The 24,652-nt window shown below is 47.5% G+C and overlaps 1 protein-coding gene across 1 annotated transcript in view; it reads left to right on the plus strand.

Moving 5' to 3' along the window:
• The window catches only part of olfm3a (olfactomedin 3a), a 74,172-nt gene that overhangs the window by 26,031 nt on the left and 23,489 nt on the right, over positions 1-24,652 (plus strand). The window contains exon 5 of the mRNA XM_048539954.2: positions 230-336. Coding sequence (XP_048395911.1) covers positions 230-336 — 107 coding nt within the window. The remainder of the gene's footprint in view (positions 1-229; positions 337-24,652) is intronic.

The raw sequence follows: 24,652 nt of genomic DNA on the forward strand, positions 1-24,652 counted from the left end.
ATTATCTTGGATTCTCCAGCATCTGCAGTTCCTATTATCTCTGAACACCGTACACTGTCTCTTTGGCATTCTCCATAGGCTACTCATTATCACACTGGAATATTAGTTTTTAATTTACCCCAGGTGCCTGGGTGAAAGTTGCTTCCAGTGGAGTCTACCCAGGAGAATATGAAGTTATTTGATTTGTGTGGTCTGGATTGAAGTGTGTGTTTATTGACTTTTCTTCCAGCATGTGGCAAGTTGATGAAAATCAGCCTTCCCATGACAGTCAAAACATCAGGAACCAGATTCGGAGCATGGATGATGGATCCCTTGGCAAGAGAGAAAGAAAATAAGGTTTGTGGACCGTCGGAATATAAATTGGTTCGAAGGAGAGATTAAAGGAGTGAAGGGATTATCAGGGATAGTAAGAACTGCAGATGCTGGAGTCAGAGATAACACAGTGTGGAGCTGCAGGATGCTTCTTCAGAAATGGTGGTGGGGGAGTGGTGGGTGTGGCAAAGGGAAGTCAAAAAATAAATAGTCAGAGGAGGGGTGAGACTGGGGATTGTAGGTGGGATGGTGATAGAGTAGTGCAGGTAGGGAATGGTGGGGGTTGGTCAGTGAAGCAGGAGGAGCAAATAAGTGGGAGAGAAGATGGACAGGTTGTATCAGGTCAAGAAGGTGGGGATGAGAGGGAGGGTTGGTCATGAGATGAGGATTGGGGGTGGGGAGATTTTAAAACTGGTGAATTCCATGTTTAGGCCATCAGGCTGTAGTCTCTTGAGGAGGGATATGAGTTGTTGCTTCTCCAGTTTGCAGGTGGTGTTATTGTGACACTGGAGAAGGCCCAGGAAGGACATGTCACCCAGGGAGTGAGGCGGGGGGGGGGGGGGGGGGGGGGGGATGGGGGGGGTGCAGTTGAATTGGTTTGCGATCAGAAGGTTTGGTTTGTCACGAACTGAGCGTAGGTGCTGTACAAAATGATCTCCGAGCCTCCGTTTGGTCTCACTGATGTAGAGGAGGCCACATCAAGAGAAGTGGATGCAGTAGACCACATTGACGGATGTGAAAGGTTTGTTTCATTCCTTGGATGGAGGTGAGGGGAGGAGGTGTAGGGACAGGTGTAGCACCTCCTGCGGTTGCAGGGAAAGGTGCGGGGCATGGTGGGATTAGTGGGGAGTGTGGAGTGGACGAGGGAGTGACGGAGAGAGCAGTCCTTATGAAAGGCAGATCAGGGTGGGTGGGGCAATATATCTTTGGCTGTAAGGTTGTATTGTAAGGTGGAATAGACAGAGCATGATATGTTGGATATGGAGTTTGGTGGGGTGATACGTGAGGACAAGGGGGGATTCTGTCTTTGGTTTTATAGCAGGGCGGGGATGTGAGAGCAGAAGTGTGGGAAATGCAAGAAATGTGGTTGAGAGCATTTTTGATGACTGAAGGGGGGATGCTGTGATCCTTGATATAAGAGCATATCTGGGAAGATTGGGAGTGGTATGCCCCATCTTGGGAGTAGATGTGGCAGAGGCAGAGGAATTTGGAGTAAGGGATTGCATTCTTATGGAAGGTGGGTGAGAGGAGGTATAGTTTAGGTAGCTGTGGGAGTCGGTAGGGTTGAAATAGACATCAGTTTCGAGGAAGTCACCAGAGACAGAGGTCCAGGAAGGAGAGGGAGGTATCAGAGATGGTCCAGGTGAACTTGAGGTTGGGATGAAAGGAAGGGGAGCACGAGGCAACACCACTACAGCCATCAATGTAGCGGAGGAAGAGGTGAGGGACAGTGCCAGTGTAACTGCGGAAGAGGGACTGTTCCATGTATCATTTGATGCACAGAGAGATCTGGGTGTTCAGGTCCATTGTTCCCTGAAGGTGGCAACGCAGGTCAATAGGGTGATCAAGAAGGCATACAGCATGCTTTCCTTCATTGGGCGGGGTATTGAGTACAGGAGTTGGCAGGTCATGTTACAGTTGTATAGGACTTTGGTTCGGCCACATTTGGAGTACTGTGTACAGTTCTGGTCGCCACATTACCAAAAGGATGTGGATGCTTTGAAGAGGGCACAGAGGAGGTTCACCAGGATGTTGCCTGGTATGGAGGGCGCTAGCTATGAAGAGAGGTTGAATAGATTAAGATTATTTACATTAGAAAGAGGGAGATGGTAGGGGGTGGGGGGGGGTCCTGATTGAGGTCCACAAAATGATGAGAGGTATAGACAGGTTGGATAGCCAGAAGCTTTTTCCCAGAGTGGGGGACTCAGTTACTAGGGATCACGATTTCAAGGTGAGGGAGATAAGCTTGGAAAGTTCTTTACGCAGATGGTGGTGGGTGCCTGGAACGTGTTGCCAGTGGAGGTGGTAGAGGTGGGCACGATAGCGTCATTTAAGATGTATCTAGACAGATACATGAATGGGCAGGGAGCGGAGGGATACAGATCCTTGGAAAATAGGCGGCAGGTTTAGATAGAGGATTTGGATTGGCGCAGGTTTGGAGGGCCGAAGGGCCTGTTCCTGTGCTGTAATTTTCTTTGTTCTTTGTTCTTCTCTGTATCCTACAAAAAGGCAGTTATAGCTTGGGCTCATGCAGGTTCCCATGGTCACACCCCCCAGTCTGTAGGATTTGGGAGGAGTTAAAGAAGAAGTTGTTAAGGGTAAGAACAATTTTATTAAGCGGTTGAGGTTGTCAGTGGAGGGCGACTGGTTGGGCCAGAGGGAGAGGAAGAAGTGGAGGGTTTTTCGGCCATCTGCATGGACGATACAAGTACGCAGGAATTGGAGATCCATAGTGAAGATGAGGTATTGGGGGCCAAGGAAGTGGAAGTCTCGGAGCAGGTGGATGGCATGGGTGGTGTTCCAGGCTATCAGTCCATGATTATCAGTTGTTGGGAAGTATCATTCCACAAGGATCGGTGTTGTTCATGGTTTATGTTTGTGACATTTTCAAACTATGTGAATGACACCAAATTGGGGATGAGGAGGTAACACAGAGATAAATCAAATGCAGTAAGTCATTCATAAACTTGCATAATGTGAGTCTAACTGGAATCTTGATAAAGACAAATATAAAGTAGAGTATTTTGGCCTTGAGAATGTCGAAAGAATTTGATAAACAGGGTGGGTTTTGGAAACAACCTGCGATAGTTTTCATGGTCACCATTACAAAAACTCACTTTTCAGTATTGTTATGAATTGAAATTACTTTGGTAATTACTTGACATTTGGTACCAGGGATCAACAGTGATTGTTCAAACGTCTAAATCATCCATTCAAAGACATTACCACCAGAGCACTATCTCCCCCAGAGCTCAGGCAGTATGTGTCTAAATCAGGTCAAGGGATAGAGAGATTTAAAGATAGAAAGATCACTAAAAGCAGTAACAAAGGTTAACACAGTCACAAAACACAAACCAGCACTGGGATTCATTTTTACAGAGATAGATATGAAAATTAGAACATAGAACAATACAGCGCAGAGCAGGCCCTTGGGCCCTCGATTTTGCGCCGACCTGTGAACTAATCTAAGCCCATCCCCCTACGCTATCCCATCATCATCCATATGCTTATCGAAGAAAATTAGAGAGGTTAAAATTATATTAACCCTTACTTAGGCCATACATGGAGTTTTGTGAACAGCTCTGGTCACCATGGTATAAACAGAAATGTCCAGCTCTTGGAGAAGGTGTGAAAGGATTCAGCAATAATACAACTAGGCCATCACCACCTCCCCCTAATTCTGGCTTTTGAGCAAATGAGTGCACTGCATCCTGGCAGAAAGGCTTAATTTAAAGCTGAAGTCTCAGAAGGATTTCCAGCAAGCCTAAAGATATGAGGTGAGGCCAGCAGAAAGCAGTTTCGGTCTGGGACGTACGTTTTATGAGTGGCCCAGGGAGGCTTATTGATTTTTTTAAAAATTGCACACTGAGGAAACTACTTTTGGAGGCTCTGTTCAAAGTTGGCCATTGCATATTACCATGGTTATGCAGATTCTGAAAGGAAGTACTGAAAATAATGAGGAGCCAGCACCCCTTGTACTCAAATGTTGCACATAAGGGGATCAAACTGCTGCACTAACACAAACTGTTACCTGGCCAATATAAAACTATTGGTTGCAACTGCGAACTTGTAAAAGTGGGTGCTGATGCCTAATAATCACGAGGGGTGCTCTTCAATAGAAAAGTGCAACTATTTAAAAAATAGAGCAAGGAAGGCTACTAGAAAAGCTTAAAAAGTTGTATCACGATGTGGAATGAGGGGAAGGAGGTTAGGCCCATTTGAGGAAAATCTATCAACAAAAAGCACGGTGGCTTGGTGGTTCGCACTGCAGCCTCACAGTGCCAGGGACCCAGGTTCGATTCCAGCCTTGGGTGACTGTCTATGTGAAGTTTGCACATTCTCCCCATGACTGCATGAGTTTCCTCCAGGTGCTCCAGCTTCCTCCCACAGTCCAAAGATGTGTGGGCTAGGTGGATCGGCCATGCTAAATTGCCCATCGTGTTCAGGGGTGTGTGGGTTATAGGGGGATGGGTCTGAGTGGGATGCTTCAAGGGGCGGTTTGGATTTGTTGGGCCGAAGGGCCTGTTTCCACACTGTAGGGAATCTAATCTAACTTAATCTAATCTAATACCAGAACTGAGCTGAGTAGCAACACAATTAGCTTAGAACAGGACCCAAGGCAGAGAAAACTGTGTCACCAGGGAGTAAGGCAAGGTTAGATGGCCTCTACTTTAATGCTAGGAGTATTCGAGGGTAGGCAGATATGTTAAGGGCATGGATTGACACATGGAACTATGATGTTGTTGCGATAGCAGAGGCATGGAATCTGCCTCAATCACTTTCCCAGGCAGTGCATTCCAAATCCTAACAACTCTCTGAGCAAAGAAATTTCTCTTCATCTCACTCCTAGCTCTCTTGTTAAAATTGTGAAATTGTGACCCCTACTTACTGACATACCAAATAGTGGAAATAGAATATCCTTCTTTACCCTGTCAAAATTGTTTATAATTTTATAATATCAATAAAGGTCACCTCTTAATCAGTTCTGATAAACAGTCACTGGACTTAAAATATTACCTTTGCTCATTTCCCACAAATACTGCCAGACCCGTCAGTGAGTTTCACCAGCAATTTGTTTTTGTTTCACATCTCCAAAATTCACAGTTCTCTGTTTCATTTTAGCATCCACCTCTTAATTTTCTCACCTCCAGGGAGACTACACCAACTTTTCCAATCTTTCCTTGAATCTAAAATGTCTCACAGCTGGTATCATTCTAGTAAATCTCCTATGCACTCTCTCCAGGCCTTAAGTTTTTTTAAAAACCCCTACAGTGTGGAAACATGCCCTTCAGCTCAACCAGTACACACTGGCCCTCAGAGCATCCCACCCTGACCCATCCCCCTATGACCAATCTAAGCTGCACATCGCTGAACGCTTTGGGCAATTTAGCATGGCCAATCCACCCTAACCTGCACATCTTTGGCCTGTGGGAAGAAACCAAAGCACCTGGAGGAAACCCACACAGACATGGGGCGAATGTGCAAACTCCGCGCAGTCACCCAAGGGTGGAATTGAACCTAGGACCCTGGTACTGTGAGGCAGCAGTGCTAACCACTGAGTCACTATGCTGTCCACAAATAGTCTTCCCTGAAAAAGGTTCCCAGAATTGAACACAATACTCCAAATGTCACAGAGTCATACAGTCCAGAAAAGACCCTTCAGCCCATCGAGTCTGCCACTCCAGGTGTGTAAATCCTAGTAAGCTGCACTTGTCTCAGTTTATTGAGTGTTATTGTATTTCAAGTGCTCATCCAGATATTTTTTTGAAGGCCATAAGGTTTCCAGTCTCCACTATATTCCCAGGCAGCACATTCCAGATTCCCACCACCCACAGAGTGTTTTACGAAATCCTTTCTGAATCTTCTGCCTCTTCCCCTAAAACTATACCCTCTCGTGATTGATCCCTCAACCAAGGGGAACAGCGGGTCCCTATACACCCTGTCCATACCCCTCATAATCCTATACACCTCAATCATGTCCCCCCTCAGCCTTCAGCTTTAAAGAAAACAACCCAAGCCGATCTAGTCTCTATAGCTCAATTTCTCCATCCCAGGCAACGTCCTGGGGAACCTTCACTGCACCTCCTGTAGTGGTACCATATCCTTCCTGGAGGGAGGTGACCAGAACGATATACAGGAGTGGTCTAAACCAATGTGGTGCAACCAATGATTTGTAAAGGTGTAGCATCATTCCTTCCTTTTATATATTTGTAAACTCAATAGCTAATGTTGTTCCAGAAAGGAAATATGGATAATCCAGGAAACTATAGGCTGGTGAGTCTCACATCGGTGGTTGGGAAGCTATTGGAGAGATTTCTTAGAGATAGGATTTACATGAATGTGGAAGAGCATGGCCTAATTAGGGAGAGTCAGCATGGCTATGGGAAGGTCAGGTCATGTTTCAGTAACTTGATTGAATGTTTCAGGGATGTGATGAAGGTAAGCAATGAGGGAGAGTGTGGATGTTGTTGACCTGGATTTAGATGCCTTCAAGGCAGAGATCGACAAATTCTTGATCTCACAAGGAATCAAGAGCTACGGGGAGAGTGCAGGGAAGTGGAGTTGAAATGTCCATCAGCCATGATTAAATGGCGGAGTGGACTCGATGGGCCAAATGGCCTTACTTCCACTCCTATGTCTTATAGTCTTATTTTAGTAAGGCTTTTGACAAGGTCCCTCACGCTCGGCCCATCCAGAAGATTAAGCTGCATGGAATCCATGACGACTTGGCTGCGTGGATTCAGAATAGCTTGCCCATAGGAGGCAGAGGGTAGTGGTGAAATGATGTTTTTCACATTAGAGGGCCATGACTAATGGTTTTCTGCATGGATCTGTATTGGGACCCCTGCTATTTGTGATGTATATATATGTAGATGGGTAGTTTGCAGACGACACAAAGACTGATGGAGTTGTAGATAGTGTAGAAGGTTGTCAAAGGATATAGCAAAATAAAGATCAGTTGCAGATATGGGTAGAGAAATGGCAGATAGAGTTTAATCTGTGTAAGTGTGAGGTGCTACACTTCGGGAGATCAAATGTTATGGAAAAATATACAGTTAATAGCAGGACCCTGAACAGCATTGATGGACAGTGGAATTTTGAGGTTCAAGTCCATAGCTCCCTGAAAGCAGCCACACAAGTAGATGGGGTCATAAAGAAGGCGTATGGAATGCTTGCCTTTATTGGTCAGATAAATGAGTACAAGAGCCAGGATGTCATTTTGCAGCTTTCTAAGACTTTGGTCTGGCCATATTTAGAGTATTGCATTCAATTCTGGTTGACACATTACAGGCAGGATGTGGGGGCTTTGGAGAGGGTGCAGAAGAGGTTTACCAGGATGCCTGGATTAGAAAATGTGAGCTATAAGGAGAGGCTGGAAAAACTCAGGTTGGTTTCTCTTGAGCAGTGGACGCTGATGGGAGACTGAATTGAAGTCTATAAAATTATGAAATACATAGAGAGAATGGACAGTCATAAACTTTTCCCCAGAGTTGAAATGTCTAATACTAGGGGCCATGCATTTAAGGTTGGAGAGGGAAGTTCAAGGGAGTTATGAGGGGCAAATATTTTACACAGAGAGTGATCAGAGTCTGAAACACACTGCCAGGGATGGTGCTGGAGGCAGATACAATATGAGCACCTTAGAGACTTTTAGATAAGCATGAATATGCAAGGAATGGAGGGACATGGACCAAGGGCAGGCAGAAGGGATAAGTTTCATTTGATTCTGAGATGCTGCTTGGCCTGCTGTTTTCATCCAGCCCCACACTTTGTTATCTTCGATTTTCCAGCATCTGCAGTTCCCATTATCTCTAGTTTCATTTGGCATCATGTTCAGCACAACATGAGCTGAAGGATTCGTTCCTGTACTGCACAGTTCTAAGTTCTATATTTAATCCTGTAAGCATTCCTAACAGTAATTTTGCAATTATATGAGAATATTTCAACACCTTCAAAATTATTTGAAATAACCAATCAGTCTTACGTCTTACGTCTGTGGTCAGCAAGGTTTTGGGAAGAATTCTGAGGGATAGGATTGATGACTATTTGGAAAAGCATAGCGTGATTAAAGGGAGTCAGCATGGCTTTGTGAGGAGCAGGTCATGCCTTACAAATCTTAGTGAGTTCTTTGAGGAAGTCACGAGACAGGTTGACGAGGGTCGAGCAGTGGATGTGGTGTACATGGACTTCAGCAAGGCATTTGACAAGGTTCCCCACGGCAGGCTCATTCATAAAGTCAGGAGGTATGGGATACAGGGTGATTTGGCTGTCTGGATTCAGAATTGGTTGGCTGACAGGAGGCAGAAAGTGGTTGTAGATGGTAAGTATTCTGCCTGGAGGTCAGTGCTGAGTGGTGTCCAGCAGGGCTCTGTTCTCGGGCCTCTGCTCTTTGTAGTTTTTATAAATGACTTGGATGAGGAGATTGAGGGGTGGGTTAGTATGTTTGCTGATGACACAAAGGTTGGAGGTGCCGTTGATAGTTTCGAGGGCTATTGCAGGCTTCAGCGAGACATTGACAGAATGCAGAGCTGGGCTGAGAAATGGCAGATGGAGTTCAACCTGGATAAATGCAAAGTGATGCATTTTGCTGAATATAGGATTAAAGGCAGGACTCTCGGCAGTGTGGAGGAACAGCGGGATCTTGGTGTTCAAGTGCATAGCTCCCTCAAAGTTGCCACACAGGTGGATAAGGTTGTTCAGAAAGCATATGATGGTTTGGTTTTCATTAACAGGGAGATCGAGTTTAAGAGCCACATGCTGCAGCTCTACAAAACCCTGGTGAGACCACACTTGGAATATTGTGTCCAGTTCTGGTCGCCCTATTATAGGAAAGATGTGGAGGCTTTGGAGAGGATGCAAAGGAGGTTTACCAGGATGCTGCCTGGACTGGAGGGCTTGTCTTACGAGGAGAGGTTGACTGAGCTCGGACTTTTCTCACTGGAGAGAAGGAGGAAGAGAGGTGACCTGATCGAGGTGTACAAGGTAATGAGAGGCATTGATAGAGTCGATAGGCAGAGACTTTTCCCCAGGGCAGGATTGACTGCCACGAGGGGTCATAGTTTTAAGGTGTTAGGAGGAAGGTATAGAGGAGATGTCAGAGGGAGGTTCTTGACCCAGAGAGTTGTGAGCGCATGGAATAGTTTACCAGTGGTGGTCGTGGGAGCGGAGTCATTAGTGACATTTAAGCGACTGCTGGACATGCACATGGACAGCAGTGAATTGAAGGGAATGTAGGTTAGGTTATTTTATTTTTGGATTAGGATTATTCCACAGCACAACACTGTGGGCCGAAGGGCCTGTACTGTGCTGTACTTTTCTATGTTCTATGTTCTGTGTTCTATAATCAGACTCTAAAGGGTCTGTAGGCATCAGATTTCTTGAAATCTGTAGGGCAGAGCTTTTTGTATCAACATGTAAATGGTCCTGTGAGGGATGGTACATTGCTGGACCTAACACTAGGGAATGAAGCTAGACAGGAGTTTGAGGTGAGAGTGGAATAGCACTTCTGTGATAACAACCACAATAATGCCCATTTTAAGTTGGTTACGGGAAAGGAGAAAGATGATCTGCAACAAAGGGCTTTGGATTGGCGTAAGACATACTTCATTAATATAAGGGGAGGCAAAGGTCTAGTAATATTATCAACAGAATATGAACCCAGAAACTCAGCTAATGCTCTGGGGACCTGCGTTCGAAACACACCGTGGCAGGTGATGCAATTTGAATTCATTAATAAGTATCTGTAAGTGAGAATATACTAAAGACCATGAATCCATTGTCGATTGTCAGAAAAACCCATTTGGTTCATTAATGCCCTTCATGGAAAGAATTCCGCCATCCAGACCCGGTCTGCCTACATGTAACGCTAGAATCGCAGAATCTGGTTGACTCTTAAGTGACCTCTGAAATGGTGTAGCAAGTCACTTAGTTGTATCAGTCTGATGACGCCTGATGGCTGTCCATGGCAGTATTGATAAGATTGACCACTACGCAGTCTTATGGAAACTAAGACCCACTATCACATTGAGATTACCTTCCGTCATATTGTATGACACTATCATCACTAATGGACCAGACTTCAAACAGAACTAGCAACTCAAGACTGGGATTCCATGAGGCATCATGGACCATCAACAGCAGCAGAACTGTACTCCAGCACAATCTGTAACTTCATGGCCCAGCATATCCCCCACTCAATCGTTACCATCAAGCCAGGGGACCAACCCTGATTTAATGGCGAGTGCGGGAGGACATGCCAGGAGCAGCACCAGGCACATCTGAAGATGAGGTATCAACCTGGTGAAGCCACCAAACAGGACTACTTGCACACCAAACAGCGACAGCATCAAGTGATAGACAGAGAATCGATCCCACAACCAATGGATCAGATCTAAGCTCTGCGGCCCAGCCGCATCCAGTTGTGAATGGTGGTGGATAATTAAACATCTCACTGGACGAGGGGGCTCCACATATATCCCCGTCCTCAATGATGGAAGAGCCCAGCACATCAGTGCAAAAGATAAGGCTGAAGCATTCGCAGCAATCTTCAGCCAGAAGTGCCGAGTGGATGATCCATCTCAGCCTCCTTCACAGATACCAGTCTTCAGCCAATTCAATTCACTCCATGTAATGTTATTAAAACGTTGGAGGCACTGAATAATGCAAAGTCTATGGGCCCTCAACATTGCTGCAGTAGTACTTAAGATTTTTGCTCTCAAATTGCCGCTCCCCTAGCCAAGCTGTTTCGGTACAGTTACAACACTGACATCTACCGAAAATGTGGAAAATTACCCTGATATGTTCTCTGCACAAAAAGCAGGACAAATCCAACCCAGCCAATTACTATCCTATCAGACTTATGGCAATTATCAATAAAGTGATGGAAGGTGTCATTAGTAATGTTACGAACATAGAACATAGAACAATACAGCGCAGAACAGGCCCTTCGGCCCTCGATGTTGCACCGACCTGTGAACTAATCTAAGCCCCTCCCCCTACACTATCCCAGCATTATCCCTATGCTTATCCAAGGACTGTTTAAATGCCCCTAATGTGGCTGAGTTAACTACATTGGCAGGCAGGGCATTCCACGCCCTTACCACTCTCTGAGTAAAGAACCTGCCTCTGACATCTGTCTTAAATCTATCACCTCTCAATTTGTAGCTATGCCCCCTTGTACAAGCTGAAGTCATCATCCTCGGAAAAAGACTCTCACTGTCCACCCTATCTGATCCTCTGATCATCTTGTATGTCTCTATTCAATCCCCTCTTAGCCTCCTTCTCTCCAGTGAGAATAGACCCAAGTCCCTCAGCCTTTCTTCATAGGGCCTGCGTTCCAGACCAGGCAACATCCTGGTAAATCTCCTCTGCACCTTTTCCAATGCTTCCACATCCTTCCTGTAATGGGGCGTCCAGAACTGCACACAATATTCCAAGTGTGGCCGCACTAGCGTTTAGTACAGTTGCAGCATGACACCACGGCTCTGGAACTCAATCCCTCTACCAGTAAAACCTAACACACCATAAGCCTTCTAAACAGCACTATCAACCTGGGTGGCAACTTTCAGGGATCTATGTACACGGACACCAAGATCCCTCTGCACATCCACACTACCAAGAATTTTTCCATTGACCCAGTATTCTGCCTTCCTATTATTCTGCCCAAAGTGAATCACCTCACATTTGTCTGCATTGAACTCCATTTGCCACATTTCAGCCAAATTCTGCAGTTTATCCAAGTCTCCCTGCAACCTGCAACATTCTTCCACAGTGTCCACCACTTCACCGACATTAGTGTCATCTGCAAACTTACCAACCCATCCACCTATGCCTGCGTCCAAATCATTTATAAAAATAACAAACAGCCATGGTCCCAAAACAGATCTTTGAGGCACACCACTAGTAACTGGACTCCAGGCTGAATATTTTACATCAACCACTACTCATTGCCTTCTTACAGAAAGCCAGTTTCTAATCCACACTGCTAAATCTCCCTCAATCCTGTGCCTCTATATTTAGTCCAATAGCTTACCATGTGGAACCTTATCTTGTTCTTGTACATCAGTCAATGAAAGCAAGCATGCAGGTACAGCAGGCAGTGAAGAAAGCTAATGGCATGCTGGCCTTCATAACAAGACGAATTGAGTATAAGAGCAAAGAGGTCCTACTGCAGCTGTACAGGGCCCTGGTGAGACCGCACCTGGAGTATTGTGTGCAGTTTTGGGCTCCCAATTTGAGGAAGGACATTCTGGCTATTGAGGGAGTGCAGCATAGGTTCACGAGGTCAATTCCCAGAATGGCAGGACTATCATATGTTGAAAGATTGGAGCGACTGGGCTTGTATACGCTTGAGTTTAGGAGGATGAGAGGGGATCTGATTGAGACATATAAGATTATTAAAGGACTGGACAATCTGGAGGCAGGAAGCATGTTTCCGTTGATGGGGGAGTCCAGAACCAGAGGACACAGTTTAAAAATAAGGGGTAGGCCATTTAGAACAGAGTTGAGGAGAAACTTCTTCAACCAGACAGTGGTGGATATATGGAATGCTCTGCCCTAGAAGGCAATGGAGGCCAAGTCTCTGGATAGTTTCAAGAAAGGGATAGATAGAGCTCTTAAAGATAGTGGAATCAAGGGTTATGGGGATAAGGCAGGAACAGGATACTGATTGTGGATGATCAGCCATGATCATAATGAATGGTGGTGCTGGCTCAAAGGGCTGAATGGCCTACTCCTGCACCTATTGTCTATTGTCTATTGTCTATCAAAGGCTTTGCTGAAGTCCATGTACACCATGTCAACTGCCCTACCCTCATCCACATGCTTGGTCACCTTCTCAAAAAACCTAATGACCTGCCCTTGACGAATCTATGCTCACTATCTCCAATCAAATTGTTTGCTAGATGATTATAAATCTTATCTCTTATAATTCTTGCCAAAATTTTACCTGCAACAGACCTAAGCTCACAGGTTTATAATTACCTGGGTCATCTCTACTGCGCTTCTTGAACGAAGGTACAACATTTGCAACCCTCCAGTCCTCTGGCACTAAACCTGTAGGCAATGAGGACTCAAAGATCAAGGCCAAAGTCTCCGCCGCCACCTCCCTAACTTCCCAGAGAATCCTCAGAAAAATTCCATCCAGCCCAGGGGTTTTATCTACCTTCACACCTTCTGGAATTGATAACACCTCCTCCTTACTAACCTCAATCCTTTCAATTCTGGAAGCCCGTAACTCAGTCTTCTCCTCTACAATATTCCCCTTTCCCTGAGTGAAAACAGATGAGAAATATTTGCTGAGCACCACTCCAATCTCCACAGGGTCAAAGAACAAAGAACAAAGAAACCGACAGCACAGGAACAGGCCCTTCGGCCCTCCAAGCCTCCACCAATCAAGATCCTCGGTCTAACCTGTCATCTATTTTCTAAGGGTCTGTGTCCATTTGCTCCCTGCACATCCATGTACCTGTCCAAATATATCTTAAAAGACGCTAACGAGCCTGCGTCTACACCTCCGCGGGCAACGCAGTCCAGGTGCCCACCACCCTCTGTGTAAAGAACTTTCCAATCATATCTCCCTTAAACTTTCCTCCTCTCACTTTGAACTCATGACCCCTAGTAATTGAGTCCCCCAATCTGGGAAAAAGCTTTTTACTATCCACCCTGTCTATACCCCTCATGATTTTGCAGACCTCAATCAGGTCCCCCCTCAATCTCCGTCTTTCTAATGAAAATAATTCTAATCTACTCAACCTCTCTTCATAGCTAGCACCCTCCATACCAGGCAACATCCTGGTGAACCTCCTCTGCACCCTCTCCAAAGCATCCACATCCTTTTGGTAATGTGGCGACCAGAACTGTACACAGTACTCCAAATGTGGCCGAACCAAAGTCCTATACAACTGCAACATGACCTGCCAACTCTTGTACTCAATACCCCGCCCAATGAAGGAAAGCATGCCGTATGCCTTCTTGACCGCCCTATTGACCTGCGTTGTCACCTTCAAGGAACAATGGACCTGAATACCCAAATCTCTCTGTTCATCAATTTTCCCCAGGGGTTTTCCATTTACTGTATAGTTCACCCTTGAATTTGATCTTCCAAAATGCATCACCTCGCATTTAGCCGGATTGAACTCCATCTGCCATTTATCTGCCCGACTCTCCAGTCTATCTATATTCTGCTGTAATTTCTGACAGTCCCCTTCACTATCTGCTACTCCACCAATCTTAGTGTCATCAGCAAACTTGCTGATCAGACCACCTACACCTTCTTCCAAATCATTTATGCTATCACAAACAACAGTGGTCCCAACACAGATCCCTGTGGAACACCACTGGTTACAGGTCTCCAATCTGAGAAACTCCCTTCTACTACTACCCTTTGTCTCCTGTTGCCCAGCCAGTTTTTTTATCCATCTAGCTAGTATACCCTGGACCCCATGTGACTTCACTTTCTCCATCAGCCTGCCATGGGGAACCTTATCAAACGCCTTACTGAAGTCCATGTTTCTAACATCTACAGCCTTTGCCTCATCAATCAACTTTGTCACGTCCTCAAAGAATTCTATTAAGTTGGTAAGACATGACCTTCCCTGTACAAAACCATGTTGCCTATCACTGATAAGCCCTTTTTCTTCCAAATGGGAATAGATCCTATCCCTCAGTATCTTCTCCAGTAGCTTCCCTATCACTGACGTCAGGCTCACCGGTCTATAATTACCTGGATTATCCTTGCTGCCCTTCTTAAACAAGGGGACAACATTAGCAAGTCTCCAGTCGTCCAGGACCTCACCCGTGTCTAAGGACACTGCAAAGATATCTGTTAGGGTCCCGGCTATTTCCTCTCTCGCTTCCCTCATGAACCTGGGATAGATCCCATCCGGACCTGGGGACTTGTCCACCTGAATGTCTTTTCGGATACCTAACACTTCCTCCTTCCTTATGTCAACTTGACCTAGACTAAGCAAACATCTATCCCTAACCTCGACATCCGTCATGTCTCTCTCCTTGGTGAATACCGATGCAAAATACTCGTTAAGAATGTCACCCATTTTCTCTGACTCAGCGCATAACTTTCCTTCTTTGTCCTTACGTGGGCCAATCCTTTCTCTAGTTACCCTCTTGCTCTTTATATATGAATAAAAGGCTTTGGGATTTTCCTTAACCACATTTGCCAGCAATATCTCATGTCCTCTCTTAGCCCTCTTAATCCCTTTTTTCAGATTCACTCTACATTTCAGATATTCTTCCAAAGCTTCGCCTGTCTTCAGTCGCCTAGACCTCATGTATGCTTCCTTTTTTCTCTTGGCTCATCTCACAATTTCACCTGTCATCCATGGCTCCCTAATCTTGCCTTTTCTATTCCTCATTTTCACAGGAACATGTCTCTCCTACACGCTAATCAACCTCTCCTTAAAAGCCTCCCACGTATCAAATGTGGATTTATCTTCAAACAGTTTCTCCCAATCTACATTCCTCAGATCCTGCTGAATCTTAGTATAGTTGGCCTTCCCCTAGTTTTTTACTCTTCCTTTAGGACCACTCCTATCCTTGTCCATGAGTATTGTAAAACTTACAGAATTGTGGCTGCTATTTCCAAAGTAATCCCCTACTGTAATATCAACCACCTGGCCGGGTTCATTCCCCAGCACCAGGTCCAGTATGGCCCTTTCCCGAGTTGGACTACATACATACTGCTGTAGAAAACCCTCCTGGATACACCTTACAAATTCTGCTCCATCTTGACCCCTAACACTGAGTGAATCCCAGTCAATGTTGGGAAAATTAAAATCTCCCATCACCACCACCCTGTTTCTCCTACACCTTTCCATTATCTGTTCACATATTTGTACCTCTATCTCACGGTCGCTGTTGGGAGGCCTGTAGTACAGCCCCAACATTGTTACTGCATCCTTCCTATTTCTGAGTTCTACCCATATTGCCTCACTGCATGAGGCCTCCATGGGGCCCTCCTTCAGTGCGGCTGTGATATCGTCTTTGACCATTACTGCAACTCCTCCACCCCTTTTACCTCCCTCTCTATCCCGCCTGAAGCAGCGATATCCTGGGACAACTGGTTGCCAATCATGCCCTTCCCTCAACCAAGTCTCAGTAATAGCAATAACATCATACTTCCAGGTACCGATCCAAGCCCTAAGCTCATCTGCCTTGTCTACTACACTTCTCACATTAGAACAAATGCACCTCAGACCACCTGTCCCCTTGTGTTCATCATCTGCTCCCCAACTACTATTCCCTTTAGTCACACTGACTCCATTATCTAGTTCCCTACAGGCTTTCGTTACCACCTCTTTTCTGTCCAATATTTGGTTCCCATCCCCCTGCCACATTAGCTTAAACCCTCCCCCACAGCATTAGCAAAAGCACCCCCAAGGACATTGGTTCCAGTCCTGTTCAGGCGTAGACCGTCCAATTTGTAATATTCCCACCTTCCCCAGAACTGGTTCCAATATCCCAAAAATCTGAACCCCTCCCTCCTACACCATCTCTCAAGCCACACACAATTTCCCACTTCTGTCTTTGACTGGCCCTATTCCTACCCTAGTCATCCTCTTATTCCTTACATACCTATAGGAAGCTTTAGGGTTCTCCTTTATTCTACCTGCCAATGTCTGCTCATGTCCCCTCCTTGCTCTTCTTAACTCTCTCTTTAAATCCTTCCTAGCTAATCTGTAACTCTCCATCGCCTCATCTGAACCATCTCATCTCATCGTCACATAAGCCTCCATCTTCCACTTAACAAGAGATACAATTTCTGATTTACTAAAGAAATTGTATCTCTTGTTAAGTGGAGCAGCACCTGCTCAGCAATAACCTGCTCAGTGACACCCAGTTTGGGTTGTGCCAGGATCATTCAGTTCCTGACCTCATTCCAGCCTTGGTTCAAACATGGATGAATGAGCTGAATTCCAGAGGGTGAGGTGAGAGTGACAGCCCTTGATATCAAGGCTACATTTGACCAAATGTGGCATTGAGGAGCCCTGGCAAAAGTGGAATCTCCCTTCTGTACTTTGACTTCTCTTTGTTCGATAACCATCGCAGTACGGTAGTGTCATCAGCAAACTTGTGGATGGCATTCTTTCGGAATTTGGCAACACAGCCATGGATGAACAGGGAGTACAGCAGGGGGCTGAGGACACAATCTTGGGGGTGTCCAGTGTTGAGTGTTATTGTGGAGGAAGTGCAGTTACCTATCCTCAGTGGTTGTGGTCTGTGAGTCAGGAAGCTGAGGATCTGGTTGCAGAGGGCAGAGCTGAGACTAAGGTCATGGAGTTTTAAGATCATTCTGGAGGGGATAATGGTGTTGAAGGTGGAGATGTAGTCAAAGAGATTCTGATGAAGAGTCCCAACCCGAAACATCGACTTTCCTGTTCATCTGATGCTGCCTGACCTGCTGTGTTCCTCCAGCATCTGCAGTTCTTGTTACCTCTCATCAACAAACTGGAGTCTGGCAAAAGGGTCTTTGTTGTCCAGATGTTTCAGAGATAAGTGCAGGGCTAGGGTTAAGGCATCCTCTGTAGACCTGTAATGTCAGTAAGTAAATTGTCAGGGATCAAGATTCTATGAGGTGATGTCAGTCAGGAACAGGGAAACAGGCTGAGACCCTTTTCTGTCAGGAAATAGAAAACTGAGGACTGATCTGACTGAGTCTTTCGAGGTTATGAAGGGGACTGATAGATATGGTGTTGAGGTGAAGTGAGGGGAAATGGAGGAGGTCTACGTGAAGCTGCAGTACAGGTCAGTTAATTAAATGGTCTCTTTCTGTGCTATAAAGTATTTTTTAATATTCCAAAACACAATCTTCTACAATGAATTGCAATCAAGCAAGAGTCTGAATGAAGAAATGGGGTTTCAGATCTGGAGCAGCAGCTGGAGGCACGGTGGCATAGCTGTGAGGCTGAGGGTTACATGTGTAGCACATTCAGTGATGTTTAGGATCTATCCCACCAGTGACAGACTAGAACCCACCACCAACATATTGCCTGGGAACACAGACTCTACAATATCTACATCACCACCCGAAGCGAACCCCAACAGGCAGAGGAAGGACAGGCATTAGAACCTAACAGGTAGGGGAAGGTCAGGGAATGGAACATGATAGGCAGGGGAAGGACAGGCATTGGAACCCTACAGGCAGGGGAAGGACAGCCAGGGGAAGGACAGGCAGTGAAATCCAATAGGCAGGGAAAGAACAGGCAGTGGAACCTGAGGGGCAGGAAAGGATAGGAAATGGAACCCCACAAACAGGGGAAGGACAGGCGGTGAAACCCGACAGGCAGTGGAACCTGACAGGCAGGGGAAGGACAGGCAGTGGAACCTGACAGGCAGGGGAAGAACAGGCAGTGAAACACGACAGGCAGCGGAAGGACAGGCAGTGGAACCCGACAGGCAGGGGAAGGACAGGCATTGGAAGCTGACAGGCAGCCGAAGGACAAGCAGTGAAACCCAACAGGCAGGGTGAGGGACAGGGAGTGGAACCTGACAGCCAGGGGAAGGACAGGCAGTGGAATCCAATAGGCAGGGGAAATACAGGCAGTGGAACCTAGGGGCAGGGGATGGACAGGCAGTGAAATCTGACAGGCAGGGGAAGGACAGGCAGTGGAACCCGACAGGCAGGGGAAGGACAGGCAGTGGAACCTGACAGGCAGGGGACGGACAGGCAGTGAAACTTGACAGGCAGCGGAAGAACAGGCAGTGAAACCCAACAGGCAGCGGAAGGACAGGCAGTGGAGCCTGACAGGCAGGAAAGGATAGGAAGTGGAACCCAACAGGCAGGCGAAGGACAGGCAGTGAAACCTGACAGACAGGGGAAGCACCCAGGCAGTGAAACCCGACAGGCAGCGGAAGGACAGACAGTGCAACCTGAGGGGCAGGAAAGGATAGGAAGTGGAGCCCAATAGGCAGGGGAAGGACAGGCAGTGGAACTTGACAGGAAGCGGAAGGACAGGAAGTGAAAGCGGACAGGCAGGGGAAGGACAGACATTGGAACCTGACTGGCAGGAGAAGGACAGGCATTGGAAGTTGACAGGCAGGCGAAGGACAGGGAGTGAAACCCAACAGGCAGGGGGAAGGACAGGGAGTGGAACCTGACAGCCAGGGGAAGCACCCAGGCAGTGAAACCCGACAGGCAGCGGAAGGACAGGCAGTGGAACCTGACAGGCAGGAAAGGATAGGAAGTGGAACCCCACAGGCAGGGGAAGGACAGGCGGTGAAACCCGACAGGCAGTGGAACCCGACAGGCAGGGGAAGGACAGGCAGTGGAACCTGACAGGCAGGGGAAGAACAGGCAGTGAAACCCGACAGGCAGCGGAAGGACAGGCAGTGGAACCCGACAGGCAGGAAAGGATAGGAAGTGGAACCCCACAGGCAGGGGAAGGACAGGCAGTGGAACCCGACAGGCAGAGGAAGGACAGGCAGTGGAACCTGACAGGCAGGGGAAGAACAGGCAGTGAAACCCGACAGGCAGCAGAAGGACAGGCAGTGGAACCCGACAGGCAGGGAAAGGACAGGCATTGGAACCTGAGGGGCAGGAAAGGATAGGAAGTGGAACCCAACATGCAGGGGAATGACAGGCAGTGGTACTTGACAGGAACCGGAAGGACAGGAAGTGAAAGCGGACAGGCAGGGGAAGGACAGGCAGTGGAAGCTGACAGGCAGCCGAAGGACAGGCAGTGAAACCCAACAGGCAGGGTGAAGGACACGGAGTGGAACCTGACAGCCAGGGGAAGGACAGGCAGTGGAATCCAATAGGCAGGGGAAATACAGGCAGTGGAACCTAGGGGCAGGGGATGGACAGGCAGTGAAACCTGACAGGCAGGGGAAGGACAGGCAGTGGAACCTGACAGGCAGGAGAAGGACAGGGAGTGGAACCTGACAGGCAGGGAGATAGGCAGTGCAACCTGACATGCAGGGGAAAAACAGGGAGTGGAAGCCGACAGGCAGGGGAAGGACAGGCAATGGAAACTGATAGGCAGGGGAATGACAGGCAGTGAAACCCGACAGGCAGCGGAAGGACAGGCAGTGGAACCTGACAGTCAGGGGACGGATAGACAGTGAAACCTGACAGGCAGGGGAAGGACAGGCAGTGAAACCCGACAGGCAGAGGAAGGACAGGCAGTGGAGCCTGACAGGCAGGAAAGGGTAGGAAGTGGAACCCAACAGGCAGGGGAAGGACAGGCAGTGAAATCTAACAGGCAGTGGAAGGACAGGCAGTGAAGCCTGACAGCGGAAGGACGGGGAGTGGATCCCAACAGGCAGGGGAAGGACAGGCAGTGAAACCTGACAGGCAGGGGAAGCATCCAGGCAGTGAAACCCAACAGGCAGCGGAAGGACAGGCAGTGCAACCTGAGGCGCAGGAAAGGATAGGAAGTGGAACCCAACAGGCAGGGGAAGGACAGGCAGTGGAACTTGACAGGAAGCGGAAGGACAGGAAGTGAAAGTGGACAGGCAGGGGAAGGACAGACATTGGAACCTGACTGGCAGGAGAAGGACAGGCATTAGAACATAGAACATAGAACAGTACAGCACAGAACAGGCCCTTCAGCCCACAATGTTGTGCCGACCATTGATCCTCATGTATGCACCCTCAAATTTCTGTGACCATATACATGTCCAGCAGTCTCTTAAATGACCCCAATGATCTTGCTTCCACAACTGCTGCTGGCAACGCATTCCATGCTCTCACAACTCTCTGCGTAAAGAACCTGCCTCTGACATCCCCTCTATACTTTCCACCAACCGCTTAAAACTATGACCCCTCGTGCTAGCCATTTCTGCCCTGCGAAATAGTCTCTGGCTATCAACTCTATCTATGCCTCTCATTGTCTTGTATACCTCAATTAGGTCCCCTCTCCTCCTCCTTTTCTCCAATGAAAAGAGACCGAGCTCAGTCAACCTCTCTTCATAAGATAAGCCCTCCAGTCCAGGCAGCATCCTGGTAAACCTCCTCTGAACCCTCTCCAAAGCATCCACATCTTTCCTATAATAGGGCGCCCAGAACTGGACGCAGTATTCCAAGTGCGGTCTAACCAAAGTTTTATAGAGCTGCAACAAGATCTCACGACTCTTAAACTCAATCCCCCTGTTAATGAAAGCCAAAACACCATATGCTTTCTTAACAACCCTGTCCACTTGGGTGGCCATTTTAAGGGATCTATGTATCTGCACACCAAGATCCCTCTGTTCCTCCACGCTGCCAAGAATCCTATCCTTAATCCTGCACTCAGCTTTCAAATTCGACCTTCCAAAATGCATCACCTCGCATTTATCCAGGTTGAACTCCATCTGCCACCTCTCAGCCCATCTCTGCATCCTGTCAATGTCCCGCTGCAGCCTACAACAGCCCTCTACACTGTCAACGACACCTCCGACCTTTGTGTCGTCTGCAAACTTGCTGACCCATCCTTCAATTCCCTCGTCCAAGTCATTAATAAAAATTACAAACAGTAGAGGCCCAAGGACAGAGCCCTGTGGAACTCCACTCACCACTGACTTCCAGGCAGAATATTTTCCTTCTACTACCACTCGCTGTCTTCTGTTGGCCAGCCAATTCTGTATCCAAGCAGCTAAGTTCCCCTGTATCCCATTCCTCCTGACCTTCTGAATGAGCCTACCATGGGGAACCTTATCAAATGCCTTACTGAAGTCCATATACACCACATCCACAGCTCGACCCTCATCAACTTTTCTAGTCACATCCTCAAAAAACTCGATAAGGTTTGTAGGGCATGACCTACCCCTCACAAAGCCGTGTTGACTGTATTTGATCAAACCATGCTCTTCCAGATGGTCATAAATCTTATCCCTCAGAATCCTTTCTAACACCTTGCAGACGACAGACGTGAGACTTACCGGTCTATATTGGAAGCATTGGAAGCTGACAGGCAGGCGAAGGACAGGGAGTGAAACCCAACAGGCAGGGGAAGGACAGGGAGTGGAACCTGACAGGCAGAAGAAGGACAAGCATTGGAAGCTGACAGGCAGGGGAAGAACAGGCAGTGGAACCCTACAGGCAGGAGAAAGACAGGCAGTGGATCCCTACAGGCAGGGGAAAGACAGGGGGTGAAACCTGACAGGCAGGGAAGGACAGGCAGTGAAACTCTTAGGCAGGGAAGGACAGGCGGGGGAGCCCGACAGGCAGGGGAAGGACAGGCAGTGGAAGCTGACAGGCAGGGAAGGACAGGCAGTGAAACATGACATGCAGGGGAAAGACAGGGAGTGGAACCCGACAGGCAGGTGAAGGACAGGCAGTGGAACCCAACAGGCAGGTGAAGGACAGGCAGTGCAACCCGACAGGCAGGGGAAGGACAGGCAGTGGAAAGACAGGCAGGGGAAGGACACCACGAATCACCAACACTGGTTTGATGAGAATGATCAGGTAATCCAAGAGCTGATAAACAAGAAATACACTGCACTTCTAAAACAGTAACTGCACTCTGAAGAGAAAAAGTAGGCCTACAGGCAACCAAATGCTGGGGTCCACCAACAAATCCGTGACAAAAAGAGCGGGTGGTGGGTGGAGAAAGTATAGGAGGCCCAACGAATGGCCAACAGCCGTGATACATAAGACCACCTACAATCGAACAGACAAGGCCCCACCCCACTGCTGGCCAAGGACGACAGACTCTTACCAGAGATAAAGAAGCCACCAAAAACACTGGGAGGAACATTTCAGAGACCTCCTCAACCACGGCTTTGTCATCAACACAAGTGTCCCTGAATGAATCACAAATGCCACTAGCCCTGCACGACACAGAGAAGGCCATCTGCCAGCTTAAGAACAACAAGGCTGCTGGAGCAGACAGTATCCCCACTGAGGCATTGAAGTATCAAGGCAAAGATCTCCTGCTGTACCTTATATGCCCTTCTCTGCATTATCTGGAAGGAGGAAAACATCCTGGGAGTGCTCCAGGATGCCACAGTCATAAGCATTTTCAAAAAAGGGAACAAATCCAACTGTGGTAACTACAGCAGAATCTCCCTGCTGTCAACCATTGGAAATGTCTTCACCAAGGTCTTCCTGAACTGTGTCCTCCTTGTGGCTGAGCATTCCTCCAGGAATCACAGTGTGGCTTCCGGACGTAGAGGGGCACAATGAGCATGATCTTTTCTGTGCAACAGCTGCAAGAGAAATGCAAAGAAATAACCTACCCCTGAATGTGACCTCATTTGACCTTATAAAGGCCTTTGACACCATCAACCCAGAAACGTTATGGAGTCTCCTTCTCCACTTTGGGCTGCACCAGGAAATCTGTCACCATCCTTTGCCTGCTCCACAATGACATGGAACTCATAATAACAACAAAGGGTTCCACCACTGACCCACTCCTCATCTGGACCAGGGTTAAGCAGGGCTGTGTCATCGCCCCCAACAACGTTCTCAATCTACCTCGCTGCAGCTCTTCACCTCACGACTCAGAAGCTGCCCGCGGGAGTGGAGCTAACCCAGCAGGAAATTATTCAACTTCCACAGTGTTCAAACCAAACCCACAGTCATCCCGACCAATGTCACTGAACTGCAGTACAGAGATAATACTTGCAAATGTGCAAGGTTAGAGACTGAACTCCACACCATCATCAACACTTTTTTGGAGGTTTATGAGAGCATGGATCTCACCCTGAGCATTCGCAAGATCCACCAACATTTCTGGCGGTGTGACCTCCCAAACGTCAAGATCCATGGGAAGGCCTTAGAGAAGGTTGGCCACTTCCAATACCTCAGGAGTGTCTTATTGACCAAAGCAGTTGGTAATGAAGAGATCCAGTACTGCCTCCAGTGTGCTAGTGCAGCCTTCGGCCACCTTGGGAAAAGGGTGTTTCAGAACAACAACATCAGATTCAACACCAAGATCATTCCTGCCCTCCTGTATGGTTCTGAGACATGGGCTGTCTACAGCGGACACCTCAAGACACTGAGGCAGTACCACCAGTATTGCCAGTGTAAGACCCTGCGAATCTGCTGGGAAGAAAGACACACCAACACCAGTGTTCTTGACCAGGCCAACATCCCCAGCATGAACGCACTGGCCACGCTTGATTGGCTATGATGAGCTGGGCATGCCATCCTCATGACTGACACAAGACTGCCCAAACAGTCCCAGGTGAACCTCAGGTGAACAGAGGAAGTGCTTCACTTGTATCCCAAGGCCTCACTGGTGAAGTATGGTATTCCCACCTGGGAATCTCTGACCCAAAACCATCCAAAGTAGAAAAGGAGCATCTGGGAAGGCTTCGGCCACCTTGAGACATGCCGTTGGAAAATAATGGAAGCCAAGGAAAAGCAGTGTGAGGAGCACGCTGCCATACCAATGCCCCACCTTCCCACAACTACTTTCTGTCCTGAGGGTAGCAGAGTCTGCAGATGCTGCATTGGTCTGTTCAGCCACCTGTACAGATGAACCCTGAAAATGGAAGCGTCATCCTCATCAGCGAGGACCACCAATGATGATGTTGACATTCAGTGAAGAGGTCATACTGCAGTTTAAAAGTTTGGAGACAGAAATGGAATGGGTCACTAATGGGCAGTGCAAGAGAAACAGGCAGGTAATGCAGGAGTTCCCCAGTGTTTCACAAATTGGGGTTTCTTTTTGGAAGCTAA

Source organism: Stegostoma tigrinum, chromosome 8 (assembly GCF_030684315.1).
Source record: "Stegostoma tigrinum isolate sSteTig4 chromosome 8, sSteTig4.hap1, whole genome shotgun sequence".
Classification (NCBI taxonomy): Eukaryota; Metazoa; Chordata; class Chondrichthyes; order Orectolobiformes; family Stegostomatidae; genus Stegostoma; species Stegostoma tigrinum.